The sequence below is a fragment of the Sander lucioperca genome, chromosome 8 (genome assembly GCF_008315115.2).
Source record: "Sander lucioperca isolate FBNREF2018 chromosome 8, SLUC_FBN_1.2, whole genome shotgun sequence".
Lineage (NCBI taxonomy): Eukaryota > Metazoa > Chordata > Actinopteri > Perciformes > Percidae > Sander > Sander lucioperca.
The window spans coordinates 23516505-23530608 of record NC_050180.1 but is presented as its reverse complement, the minus strand read 5'-3'; the positions used below and the strand labels follow the sequence as shown (position 1 = coordinate 23530608).

At 41.7% G+C, this 14104-nt stretch overlaps 1 protein-coding gene across 24 annotated transcripts in view; it reads left to right on the top strand.

The window, feature by feature from the left end:
• fmnl2a (formin-like 2a) overlaps positions 1-13912 on the top strand; it is a 55842-nt gene extending 41930 nt beyond the window's left edge. For 5 of the 24 annotated variants that reach the window (XM_036003897.1, XM_036003894.1, XM_036003893.1 and 2 more), the window contains 18 exons: positions 1072-1182; positions 1431-1580; positions 1954-2055; positions 2281-2581; positions 2725-2916; positions 3677-3697; positions 4726-4850; positions 4937-5139; positions 5378-5612; positions 5773-5841; positions 5930-6010; positions 6103-6232; positions 6345-6508; positions 6627-6728; positions 7833-7928; positions 8422-8542; positions 8722-8745; positions 11477-12006. In XM_036003897.1, the coding sequence (XP_035859790.1) occupies positions 1072-1182; positions 1431-1580; positions 1954-2055; positions 2281-2581; positions 2725-2916; positions 3677-3697; positions 4726-4850; positions 4937-5139; positions 5378-5612; positions 5773-5841; positions 5930-6010; positions 6103-6232; positions 6345-6508; positions 6627-6728; positions 7833-7928; positions 8422-8542; positions 8722-8745; positions 11477-11643 (2394 nt within the window). In that variant the 3' untranslated portion in view covers positions 11644-12006. The other 19 variants (XM_036003903.1, XM_031299063.2, XM_036003907.1 and 16 more) reach the window with 13 other exon arrangements.
• The last annotated feature ends 192 nt before the right edge of the window (positions 13913-14104 follow it).

Below are 14104 nucleotides of genomic sequence, written 5' to 3'. Positions count from 1 at the left end.
GTTTTTGAGCTAAAGAATCCCTGAGTGAATGTTTCTTTCTCATCCGTGTCAAGCCTTTAGAGGCAGCATTTCGTTTAGCTACTAGCATAGTTTTGAGCTGGTTAAAAATGTAGATATTTTGAATATTTCCACTGCTGCGCTTGTGTCCTGATATGTTTGTCCAACGAAGAGTCCAGTTCGACTATACACACTCACAGGGCTCCCTGTCTTTGTGCGAGCCTTCTCATTTTTTTCATCACAGCACAAACTACAGACATATGGCGCAATACATCAAACTGAAGTAGTGGCCCTTAGCAAGGAACCCTTGCTTAGTCTGTCATTTCCAGGCTAAATAGTGCTAATTAGCCTGGCAGATAAGAATAAAAGACACTGTGAAGAGAATGCCAACTTAGTATTTTGTATAGTGTGTGTGTCCATCCAAGGGTCTTAATTGATGTGAGGCAAACACTGCCCAATCGGTGCGTGCGTGTGTGAGAAAACCAACAGATGCTGTGTTTGAATAGGACTTCAATAGGACTTCTGTCACAAGTCCGCTCACAGTCCGTCAGTAGACCGTCGTCTGACAGCAGCACTAAAGCAAACAGACTTTGTCAAAGCTACCATGTCGCACAGAGACAACTGAGCTTCTTACCGGAAGTTTATTAAGCCGTGTCAGGGTAGAAGAAGTGTGTGTGTGTACATTAGACATTGTGGAGATCCCCCTTGATCTGTTGTTTACGCAGGCTCCCTTAAGGCAGCCGATGGAGTTGAACTGGCTCATTTTGTTAATTTGTTTTTTTCAGATCCTCTTAATCTGCCAGATAAACTACTCAGCCATCCAAGCAAGCACAATAATTTCAGTGGAAGCCATATTAAAAGGAATTAGATGTAATAATGAGCATAAAACCATTTTACAGAAGTACCAGGCTGATGTAGAAAAACCTCCAACCTGTTATCTATTAACACATTTTTACCTTAGATTGTCAGCAGACATGCACAGAGTACATTCTATGCAAACACTGAGAGAGCCTTCTGTTTTTGCTGTGTCGAATCCTCATTCAGTAACAGTATTTATTCTGTTTAATCCCCCAGGTGGCCTGTATGCAGTTCATCAACATAGTCGTGCACTCAGTGGAGGACATGAACTTCAGAGTTCACCTACAGTACGACTTCACCAAGTTGTGTCTGGACGACAACTTAGACGTGAGTTGAGACATAACGCCGCAGGAAAAATGCACAGACTGACCGAACACTCCCGCTCTTTAATATTCAGCTCAATCCAGAGCACAGGTTGTCATTACAGCAGCCCCGAGACAGCAACCACAGAAAAGCAGTTGATAATGGCTTTTCCATTACTTCAGAAAAGAATCTGTCAGATCTGTAAATGTTGCACTCCCTAACTGCCACACTCTTATCATCATGATATTTATTTTTGTGTGCATGTTTTCCAGAAATTAAAGCATACAGAGAGCGATAAGCTACAGGTTCAGATCCAGGCCTACTTGGATAATGTGTTTGACGTGGGAGCCCTTCTGGAGGATGCCGAGACCAAAAATGCTGCCCTGGAGCGTGTGGAGGAGCTGGAGGAGAACATGTCACATGTGAGAGCGCTCAACTGTTTGATTTTACTCTGAAAATCCACAAAACTGACTCCTTAATCTCATTTATATTCTCTCGCAAAAGGCTATGTATTAATGTCAGGATGTCCAGGATGTCAGCATTGGATTTACTATGATCTCAGGTTTTCCCTTAATTGTCAGCCATCTCAAAAAGACTGTGAGGGCACACTATATATGAACACACTTCTTGTAACATTCATAACTTTTAAGTCTTCACAATTTGTTCAGAGAAATATACATATGTTAAATGCCTTACATCAGTGCCTCCCTTTGTTGATATATTGAGTTGTACGCTGTCATCGCAATGATTTCATGTCACCGTGTCGTCCTTTTCCTCCCGGCTATTGTTCTTTAGATGACAGAGAAGCTGCAGGACACGGAGAACGAGGCCATGTCCAAGATCGTGGAGCTGGAAAAGCAGCTGATGCAAAGGAACAAGGAGCTTGAATCGATCAGGGTTAGATTCCAACTCTGAACATTCGCATTCATCTTTTAAGTTGTCATTAAGCACTCACAATAACCACTTAATACAAATAGAAGGTTTTACCTAAACTGTTAAAATGTTCTTTTTGTTGTTGTTGGGTTTCCACTCTCACTCCACAAATATAAAAAATATATAATTTAGACAATACCTTTTTTTTAATTAATCTGAACTCCCTTTGTCTGTCCCTCTCCCACATAGGAAGTCTACAAAGATACCAGCTCGCAGGTCCACTCACTGCGGCAGATGTTGAAGGAGAAGGACGAGGCCATCCAGCGACAGAGTAACCTGGAGAAGAAGATCCACGAACTTGAGAAACAAGGCACCATCAAGATCCACAAGAAGGGAGATGGAGACATCTCCATCCTGCCCTCACCGCCCTCCGGTGTGGAGGGCTTGCTGGGTGTTGTGATGGGAGCAAATGGCGCAGCAAATCATGTGGGAGTGGTAACCGGCACGCTGGCTCCACCACCACCTCCTCCACTGCCAGTGAACGGCACATGTAGGTTTAACATTCGTCCAGTAGCATGTAAACTGCTAATCATGAAATGCAGAAAGAAGAGAAAAGATGGGAGAGAATATACACATTTTGCGTGTCGCATAAACAAATGATGCTAAGCATTGAGCGTCTCTCCTCTCTCACAGTGTCAAACGGACCATCAGCAGTCATTCCTGCAGCAGCTCCCCCACCTCCACCGCCTCCCCCTCCACCTCCGCCTCCTCCCCCAGGGCCAGCCTCACAGATCTCAGCACCTATGCCCCCTCCGCCTCCTCCTGTAGCGCCCCCACTGCCCGGCTGTGGGACGCCTACGGTCATCATGAACTCTGGGTTAGCAGGTAAGGTCATCTAATCTAGTAATCTAGCAAGTTTGTGTCTATATGTGAGTTATGTGATGGAAAAGGATCCTTCAATGGGCATAGCAGTTTATATAGGTTTAGATATAGTAATTTGCAGATTGTTTGGCAAAACAGTGTGACTTTTATTCCAACTACTTATCTCCATTGCAAATTTTTAAACAGCAGCTGCATGAGTGTGACGTACAGTCTTGATTGAGTCATTTGCCACTGATTGGTTATGGCTTGTTGCTCAATAAAATTAGTCAAAATCTGTATTTGTATGTTTTAATGATAACAACAAACAACAAACATCTATTCATTTTCAGCGACTAAAGTATACATCTGTAATTAAAAGATAATTAAAAGACTGTTTGAACTAAGGTTTCCCATCTGTGTTGAGCTGACAGTTGACGTGTCTGAAACTTAACCACTTACCAAATCAACGTAACCTATCAAACTCACTGTCAGGCAGTGTTGATGAGTACCAAGGCCAGACCTTCATGTGACTCATTGAATTAGACATTTCTTTACTGTATATAGATGTGGGTGCATATTCCTGGGTATGTAATGCATGTGGACGCTAAACCTTTAGAGTTAAGTTACACCAGTCAGTAAACAGTGGAAACCCCTTTTAAGTTTTATCTTTAATACACAGATCCTGTACCTTGTGTGTTTGAGATGTGCACGTGTAAGCTTTCTCTCTAACTCTGCCAATTTCATAATGATTTATCTTTGAATTGTTTCTTTTTCTGCCAACCAGAGGGACCCATCAAACTTTTCTGTAGGTTCTGCTTGTCTGTGTTTGGTGTTTTGTCCCCCCCACTGTACCTTAAGTTTTTGGAAAATGGTATTTCAGTCTCTGAATCCCACTAGAAAACAAACAAACAATTCCCATTTGTAGTCTCTTAGAAATAGTTTATAATTGTTTTCATTTTCATATTTTAATTTTTTGCCACTTCTAACATGAGCTCGGCAGCATATAGAACCACATAATCCAAAAACACGTGAACTGTGACTTCATAAATTCTTTCTGTCATTCTGCTGTTTTTCCTCTACCAGTGAGACTTTCTGTGAACAATTAGATGAATTTAAACAACAGAGAAAATACCAAATTTCAAAATTCTGCATGATTTACCTTCACACCTTGTTGTAGTTTTGTGTGTGTGTGTGTGTGTGTGTGTGCGCATTAAGTTATCGCCACATCGCAGTGTTGCACACAGTGACCTGCTGTGGCACGCAGAGGATAGAAAGTGAAATGCGTTCTGCCGAGCTGGAATGCTGTTAACCTTTCCCATGACAACCTTATCTTTCTGTCCCTGCTGACACCTTGTCTGTGTAACTAAGCAGTGCACCACCTCGATGGTCAGCTGAAGAATCAGCCCAGGTGGCCACAAATAGCCATAATCTGTCCGATAAATAGTGTGTCACCCAGCCAGGCAGGAAATCCTCACCATATGCACCACTTACTGTACAGGGTATACCCTTTGGCCTTGTTCTCCTACCAGAGACTAACAGGCGTCAGTCTGCTTCAAGCATGACCAAGTGTCTTTTTTGTTTAGCTTAAAGAAAGGAAGCATTCTTTCAAAATACATAAAAAAAAGATCAACTTGAAGGAGGGTTGTAGGTTTTTAGAGATAAAACGGTCACATCCATGTGTGTCACCAATTCACAGATACCCGTCTACCCTTTCACGTGTGTGTGTGTGTGTGTGTGTGTGTGTGTGTGTGTGTGTGTGTGTGTGTATGTGTGTGTGTGTGTCTACTTTCATATGAGGTAGACGCTATGCTAACTCTTCTGTTTCCTGTGTAGCTGTTAAGATCAAGAAACCCATCAAGACAAAGTTCCGTATGCCCGTCTTCAACTGGGTAGCCCTGAAACCAAACCAGATCAACGGGACTGTCTTCAATGAGATTGATGACGAGAGGATACTTGAGGTAAGAGTCTGCTCTCGCTTAGTCCACTTCCGGCCTCATTTCCACGATAACAGAACATTAACCGATTTGTTGTCGGCGTCTTTAAGGACCTGAACGTGGACGAGTTTGAGGAGATGTTTAAGACTAAAGCCCAGGGCCCGGCTATTGACCTCACCATGAGCAAGCAGAAGGTCATCCAGAAGGGGCCCAACAAGGTGGCGCTACTGGACTCCAACAGAGCAAAGAACCTGGCCATCACACTGAGGAAAGTGGGCAAGACTCCTGAGGAGATCTGCAAGGCCATTCAGATGTAAGCCCCTTCAAAATAAAACAAAAGACCCCAATACTTCTGGTGTTCTTGCATGCTTTCTATGCATGTAGTACCTAAATGAGACATATGACACATTCACTTGCACTGTATGCTGGCATTTGATGAATGTTATTCAACAGACAGTCATACAGTATGTTACCAAATGGTCTGTGTCCTTTATTTTAGGTTCCCAGTATGTAACATACTCTGTGTAACTCGTGTCTCCCGCGTCTTTTAGCTTTGACCTGCGAACTCTGCCGGTGGACTTCGTGGAGTGTCTGATGCGCTTCCAGCCCACCGAGAATGAGATTAAAATCATGCGGCAGTATGAGAAGGAGCGCAAGCCACTAGAGAGCCTGCCGGACGAGGACCGCTTTATGATGCAGTTTAGTAAAATCGAGAGGCTCATGCAGAAGATGACCATCATGGCCTTCATCGGCAACTTCTGTGAGAGCGTGCAGATGCTCACACCGGTGAGAACTGGGATCTCTTTTGTGGGGGACAATATATTCTAAAACTAAAACACTGAAAATGATTAGAGGCAGTTTATACAGCATGCTGTGACCATAGAAAGCAACGATGGTGCACTGAATTCAACATCTTCTCATGTCGTCCTCTTTGTTTTCCCCACAGCAAATTCATGCAGTCATTGCAGCATCTGTGTCCATCAAGTCCTCACAGAAACTAAAGAAAATTCTAGAGGTAACTCATTTATTTGTGTCTGGACTGAACATAATTTTAAATGAATGCATGGATTTTATTTTTCACATTCTTGTTCCTTGTTTGTCAGATCATCTTGGCACTCGGAAACTACATGAACAGCAGCAAAAGAGGAGCTGTGTATGGATTCAAGCTGCAAAGTTTAGACTTGGTACATTGCCTTTTTCTGACTTAAAAGCCTTATTTTTTTTCTTTACAAATGTTTTCCAAAGTTTTGTGTTCTTACTTTCACTTTCTCTACAGCTACTGGATACCAAGTCGACAGACCGTAAGATGACGTTGTTACACTACATAGCCAATGTGGTAAAGGAGAAATACTCACAAGTTTCTCTCTTCTACAACGAGCTGCACTACGTGGAGAAAGCTGCAGCAGGTGAGTCATACAGTGCAGATGTGTTTGCTGCTCTGCCACACATTCTTATCTGACTTTTTACAGTTCAGTGCAGGGTTGCGTGTTTACTCAATACGTCCGCTCTTGTTCCCAGTGTCATTGGACAACGTCCTGCTGGATGTTAGGGAGCTGCAGAGAGGCATGGAGCTGACCAAAAGAGAGTACAGCATGCACGGCCACAACACCATGCTCAAAGACTTCATCACACACAATGAGAGCAAGCTGAAGAAGCTGCAGGATGATGCCAAGATTGCACAGGTAACATGAACACTCCTTTCTTTGCAATTGCTCCAGTGCCTTGTTTTGTTGTTGTGACAGGGTTTAAATGAAGTCAACTAAGTGTTTTCTAATTAAGTCCACTGTCTGTCTTTGAAAGGATGCCTTTGACGAGGCAGTGAAGTTCTTCGGGGAGAACTCTAAAACAACGCCACCCTCCGTCTTCTTCCCGGTGTTTGTGCGATTTGTTAGGGCTTACAGGGTGAGTTGCATAATCATCTCTCACACAATCACACAAAACTAGTTGAACAAAAACACACCTCACCAGCCGATTAGACTCAAGACTTAAAAGAGTACTCCGCTGATATAGCATAGAACTTCTATAACATTGGACTTATGATGGACAGTTTTTACAAAAAGGCTCAAAATCGATGCAGCAGAAGCGTAGATATCATCCATGCATTCTTCTGCCTGAATGCAACACAACCAACAAAGGTTTAGTCGGAGATTCAGGTGTGGTATGCTAGTAGCGGCTAATGTATCCTCGAGACGCTGGCCTCAAGCAGAGATGAGGAGTGGGCTACAGAGGTCGGCTAAGCTCACTTCTTTCTAACTCCAAACCCCCAGATTTGTTTCATTTTCAGACATGTAGTCTCTTGTAGCCCCAACCAACACTGCCTCATGTCCATTTATTTTTCTCGCAGCTCCCTCTGGAGCCAAAAAAGGCTTTATATAACTTTTTTTTCCTCATACTCAGCAGTACTCCCCCCAACTTTATGTGTAGAACTGGTGGAGTTCCCCTTTAAGTCACAACAATGTCTGGGGAGGGTCAGTGTGGAGATACAAAGAGATGGCTGTGGGCGTGTGTATGAGGCAATCTGGATGTGTTAGTGTGTGTGTGTGTGTGTGTGTGTGTGTGTGTGTGTGTGTGTGTGTGTGAGTATGTGTGTCTTAATATGTGACTAGACATCAATATGCCTCTATGCCTCTAGTGTAATCACAACAACCGTATTTTCTTTTATACCAAAACGCGGTTAAAATAATTTCACTAATACAATTGCAAGTACTACAGAACCACTATAAACAAAAACTCATCACAATGTTTTACTGCACTTCACAGCGTCTTGACTGTTTTCAGACATTTGTCTCTCACAGCTGCTGTGTGTCAACTCTGTTTAGAACAATCCTTAACTACTTCAAACCAGTTAATGACTCATGGTACTGAAATAGAATCTCAGCTGGCTGCAGCATATGTGGTGAAACTTTTGAATGTTTTTTTTTTTTTTTTAAATGAGTTATATCATGTTGTCACAGTATATTAAAACAACTAGTAACTAAGTGACATGTACATATGTAATTGCCTCAGCAAGCAGAAGAGGACAACGAGCAGAAAAAGAGAGCAGAGCAGATTTTGATGGAGAAACTTCTAGAACAGGAGGCCATGATGGAGGAAGACCAGAAGGTAAGCCAGCGTTCTTTCAACACTCAACCCCCCCTCTTTTTTCCTCATCCCCTCCCTCTCTATACCCTCATCCCTAGTTTGTAAGGCAAGAGGCTACATTGGATCACGGCGACTAGTAGGTTAGCCAGTTCCACATCATCTGCTTTCCTCTTCATCCTCCCTTCTTCCAGACTCCTGATCACAGGATTAGTTGAGCACCGACTGCCTGCCAGGTGTAGTTATATCTGGCACCGTGCTGAGCCTCATCACATCGACTCAGGATCAGCAGTTGTACTTCCTAAATGGTCCAATTAACTCCCGCGTGCACAAAGAGATATGTGGAGCAAAAGCATATTTTAGCTAAAAGAAATTTCGGGTGGGAGAATGCTTTGTTGATTATGCTGGACTCATGACTGAGAGTAAGACTTGATAATGTTAGTGTGTGTGTGTGTGTGTGTGTGTGTGTGTGTGTGTGTGTGTGTGTGTGTGTGTGTGTGTGTGTGTGTGTCTTCAGTCTCCTCATAAGAACAAACGGCAGCAGCAAGAGCTGATCCAGGAGCTCAGGAGGAAACAGGTGAAAGACAGTCGCCACGTCTACGAAGGCAAAGATGGAGCGATTGAGGACATCATCACGGGTAACGTCACCTGGGCCTGGCTGCAGTCTCTCGAAACACACACATACACGCACAGACACTCACTCACACACACCCAGTACAGGGCGCTCTGCATGAAGGTCGTCTTCGATGCTATTCAGTCATTAACAAAGGGAATCTAAACCAACTAACACAATGACTTTGGCTCTTTCAAAATGAAGCTGTCAGATGTTTGAGAACTAAAGGTATACCCTAATGAGTACAAACATGAACTGACTGTCCAGCTAATCCAGTGACATTAAGCTCAAATGTGATTATCATTGCTTATCTTATCTGCTTTGTCATTGCTTTGTAACACCATCTGTACGTAGACGGGGCCAGGCTGTGACTAGCTCCTAGAATATTAATTAATCAGAGGGGAATAAATACATCTGTTTACTGAAGGGCGATTAAACTTGCAATCGGCAGTGGTGGAATTTACTTACTGTAAGTGCTGTACTTAAGTGCAGTTTTACATTATATATTATTATATGCCTATTAAACTTCAGGTCATGTGCAAATATTGTACTTTTACTCCACTACATACATATGTTTGACCTCGATAGTTACTATGGCCCATAAACACATAACATACAAACAAACAGTCTTGATAGTGATCCCTTGAATTTGTTTTTGTTAACTACTGTGAGTGGTACATTTTACAGCTGAAAAATATGTCTGTACTCAGCCAACATACACACTGATATCTATCTGTAGTAAGAGAATATTGGCCGATACAAGCCTAGTTACAATTTACTTTGAAAAATATGGTTTTCATACAAAAATGATAAGTTAATACAGTGCATTGTTATATATTTTATACTATTTGGGTTGTTTTTAAAGTAGTTACAATCATCTCAAGCTACAACAGTGAAATGCTACTTACATAGATAATGCATTAGTATTAACCATACAATAATATAATATAATATATGATTATATACAACTGTTCTGCATAATTAGGGCTTTCCCTCAATACATTTTGTTGTCAATACCAATGTACTTTTGACTGATTTTACTTGTAATAGAGTATTTTTACACTGAGGTATTGCTACTTTTCCTAGTAGTAAAAGTTCTTAATATTTTTTTCCACCACTAGCCACAGGAATACTGTAAATGTGCTTCTAGTGTTTAAGATCTCTGACAATTTCCATTCAGATTTCTGTAACAATATAACTTTGCTGTTTCTAACAAGCAAAGCCAGAAATCAAAGTTTTTGTCAGGCCGTTCAGTAGATTATTAACGGCTAGAATTCACTCTTAAACAGTCTTTTGCCCTGGCCCCTCCTGATAGTGTTGTTGGATATTTGCTTAGCGCTAACCAGTGCTAAACCCCTGTAGGAGTCTGCTTTTCTTATACTGTGTTTGTCTTGTTTTGTCCTGGCTGTTGTCCTTGTTCTCAATGCAGTGCTGAAGACAGTGCCCTTTACCGCCCGCACAGCCAAGCGAGGCTCTCGGTTCTTCTGCGAGCCCGCCCTCAATGACGAGTACCATTACTAAGCTTGTAGAACTGTCTCTCTGCTCTAAGGTTGCTGGAACAAACACATTATCTTCTTTATGTCTCTCTCTCTCTCTCCTCCACTCTTGCATGCCACTTCACACTCTCCTCCCTTTTTTAACCACCACACTCAACCCTCACACTTTCGGACCCGTGCGTGTGCACATTGCCCCACCTCATGGTTTTTGCACACACGCCTGAGAGCGTGCGTTTGTGTGTGTGTTCACATGTTTTCTCCCTCCTGAGCATGACTTGGTGTTGGTGTAACGGTTTTCTCTGCCCACCTGCATGAAGTGTGACACCCTCATTTATCACTATTATTTAATCAACCATGGCATACCATAATGTCACAGAGGATCACAGATCTCCAAGATCATACTCTTATGTGCACTGACAGGAGATTAAAATTGGTGAAGAGCGTACTTCTCATCAAGTACTGGAGCAGAAAAGTTAAGCTGCGTGCTGCCATCTAGTGGTGACAGATGACTGACTCGTGCATCGAATACCTTAGGGTTTATCATTGGATTTTAATTTAATTATTTAATTTAATGTAGTGAAGCTTCAGTCATCATCTACATGGCAGGTATGACTGACATGGTTGTGTAAGTGCCTGTGGCATTATAATTTGCTTCTCTGTGTGTTTCAACCAATGTCTTAATGAAAAATGAATGTTTGTGTGTTCGTTATCACATATCATTACTGATGCTGATACAGCTTCTTGTATGCTGATTGCTTCATCACTAACGCTTTCCCACAATGCATCCCTGCTCTCCCAGTCAGCCCATTTGCTGTGCCTGCTCCTGTCGCCTGCTGACGGGTCACCTAGCTGTCAAATGACTCTCTGTGGTGTGGCAGGCTCACTAATATCCTGCATGACGTCAACATATGAATAATCCCTTAACATTGCAGCAGTCTGTCTTTGCAGTTGTATTCTAATTGTGTGCTACTAACATGCAGCCAGGGTGTTTCACTGAGTTTACACCTGTTTTAGGGTAATTAAATCATTAGTTGTTTCCCTGGCTGCACGCATGCTTTGGTTGGTGTTTTGGTCAGCATGCTGTTGAATGTAACAACCCTGCTGTGTCCTGGAACTACGTTTGTTTATTTCAGTTCACAATTGCACTGTATTGGAAGTTTACAACTTAGTAGCTCTTTTTCCGTCCTGCTGGTAGCCACTCCGCAAAGCAGACTGAGTTTATAACACAGAAAAAAAAAAAAAGAAACTACAGAAGCTTTGATCTTCCACTCCATCCTCCAGCTCTGTCCCCTCTCATGCCCTGACCCTCCTCTGGCCTTTTTCTCCATGCAGCCTGCTGCCACTTTGCTTTGCTCGCGCAGTGCTCTCTTAGCAAAGCCAGTGTGAATATGTTGGGCTGACATGCTCTGGTCAGCCTGCTGCTTCTCCATTTTTAACCTCCATTTTGTCTTCTCTTCATCTAGCCCTAAAGAAGAATAATATTAATAAATTTCCCAATGTCTACTCGAGGGTAAGGAACTCCTCCAGTAGCACACCTGTAGTGGTGGATGTGTCCCAAACCTGGCAAGCATCTCTTTATTACCTCCCTTCCTGTTTCACTGTCTTCTCACTTAGGGTCCACTCAGTATAGACCTACCTCTCCCTCTGTTCTCTCATCATACAGTATCTCCTTCATAACGGTACACGTGAATGTCTAACGATAAAAAAAGCTACTCTTTTCAGTAGTTTAGTCACGCTTTTTTATGTGGAAAGTGCATCTTGGTTTCACAAGATGCATGGAAGCTTTTCTACTCAAGTCAAAACCCTGTGACCTGTCTGTCAGTAATACCAAGAGACAGCTGACCTGCAAGGCTTTTTTTCTGTGTAGAACTCACGCTGCTTTGAAAAGACAGGCTGCCAGCACTCTGAGCATGTGGGCTCGTCCAAACACCTCAACAAGATGACTGACAGCTCTTTTATTCACCCCCCCCAACCCCCCATCCGACCCCCTCTTGCCTCTTCAGATTTGAGGAATCAGCCTTACAGGCGAGCAGACGCTGTGCGGAGGAGTGTCAGGAGACGCTTTGATGATCAGAACCTGCGGCCGGTGAACAATGGTGAAGTGATGATGTGACGAGGGAACGGTGCATGTGCTGTTGGGGGTTGAAGATGGCGAGGATGTGTAAGAGAGGGAGAGACAGGAGGTTCGATGCAGAGTGAAGGATAAGTGAAAGATGACAAGCGTAGCAACCATAGAGATGTGTATGTATATATATTACATAAGAATACACGTTATTCCATGTCTGTGGTATAGTAGCAGCTTTTCACTATGAAGGACTGGGAGCTGTATGGGACTGCATTTAAAGTGTCTGAAAGGTTGATTCAGAACCCAAGTGCCTGAACTTATTTTTGTGGGCTAATGTCACGCATGTCTTCTGTTTGTCTGATGACTGTTTGTAATATTCCCCACTTCAAGCAATACAATTTGACCTGGCTTTAATTTTAAGATGTGTAAAACTGGACTTGCGGTGGCCTTAAGGGCCACGTGAAGAGATGCTTCCTTGGAAACATAACGTAGAATGTATGGGACACGTTCCCTGTAGCTGTTACAAGTATTACATCTTGTAGTGTTGAGTTTGACGGTCTGTAGTATCTCGATACATTCCGGTGCTCTTTTTCATTCCTCTTGCTATACAAATGTGCTCAACTTGCACTTTTTGCATCTAATGAGGTTTTTCAACTTTGACTAAAAGGGCTGATGTTCAGGCATGAAGAAAGTGATCAGAAAAGTAATTAAATATCTATATTTGTACTAAAGTAAGTTTTAAGGATGATGAAAAATGAACGGAAAAGACAAAACCATTTCAAAACAAGACTGGGCTAATGTGAATTGTACAGTATATACCAGGCCTCTCTCCATGCTGACTTCTCTTTCATAATGTGTTACAGTTAATGGATCAAGCCTGACATTGTAGCCCTTAATCCGTAGAAGTAGGCCGCCTGCTCACATAAAACTCTACCGTCCATTTAAAAAAGAGCAGTTTGTCTGGTGTCTGGGAACAAATTACAAGTGAATGAGCCTGTAAAACAAACATAGAAACTGCATGAAAGATACTGAACCTAACTGGATATAACTTTGCATTTCATCTCTGTCAACTTATTTTTCACAGATTAGTTACATTCCAGGCTACTGCATCTACTCACTTTATTGTAATTTTAATGTATAGTATTTAACCACTGAAAGGATTCCTTTAACCTCATGTTTTCATTTAATGTGTCCATGGTCATCAGAAACCTGGCAAAACAAAAGTATACAACACAAAAGTTTCCTAAATGTACAGATATTTTGCAACAAACCATGCTTTTTTTTTTTTTTTTTTTTTTTTTTTTTTACTTATTTCACATTACCAGATGGTTAATATTGTACATATTGTTTAAACAAAAGTTTTCATTGCCTTGTGTTATACAACTTGAATGTTATTTTAACTTATAGTTTTTGTTTTCCATTTTTTGTATATTTAATTAAGCCAAATGCAGCCAGAAGCTACAGTAGTGTTAAATCCTAATAGTCTCACGGTGATGCAGATCACTGACTTGTGGGTGTGTCACAGGTGCATCAAAGCCAGCTACAAAAACATGACCTGATTTGCAAGTGTTGGTACATTTGAACATATGTATAACTTCTAATCATAGACATTGTATCTAATAAAACTAATTTCTATTAGTTGACCTGTGACTAGCTGGATTTGTGGCTTAGTGATGCACCCTCCTGTAATTCTCTCCACTAAAGCACATTCATCTCCTAATCCATCAACTTCTGTCATTGTGACATTTCTCTAACTGGATAATACTGGCATTTTTTTTATTTTTTTTTTTTTTACTTCCACCAGAAATGTATTTTAGGCAGTTTGTGCTTATTACAAAATAACAAGCTTTTTCTGAATTAGTTGATATGAGATTTTCAACGAATATGGTTAAAATAAACTATTTACATTGAATATAAAACTGTTTATCTTGGATTTCTTTTTCTTCTCTTCATGAAACAGGAATAATGGTTAAGAATTGACAGAGCTACCAATGCATGACTGATACTTGGGCAATAACTCCACTGA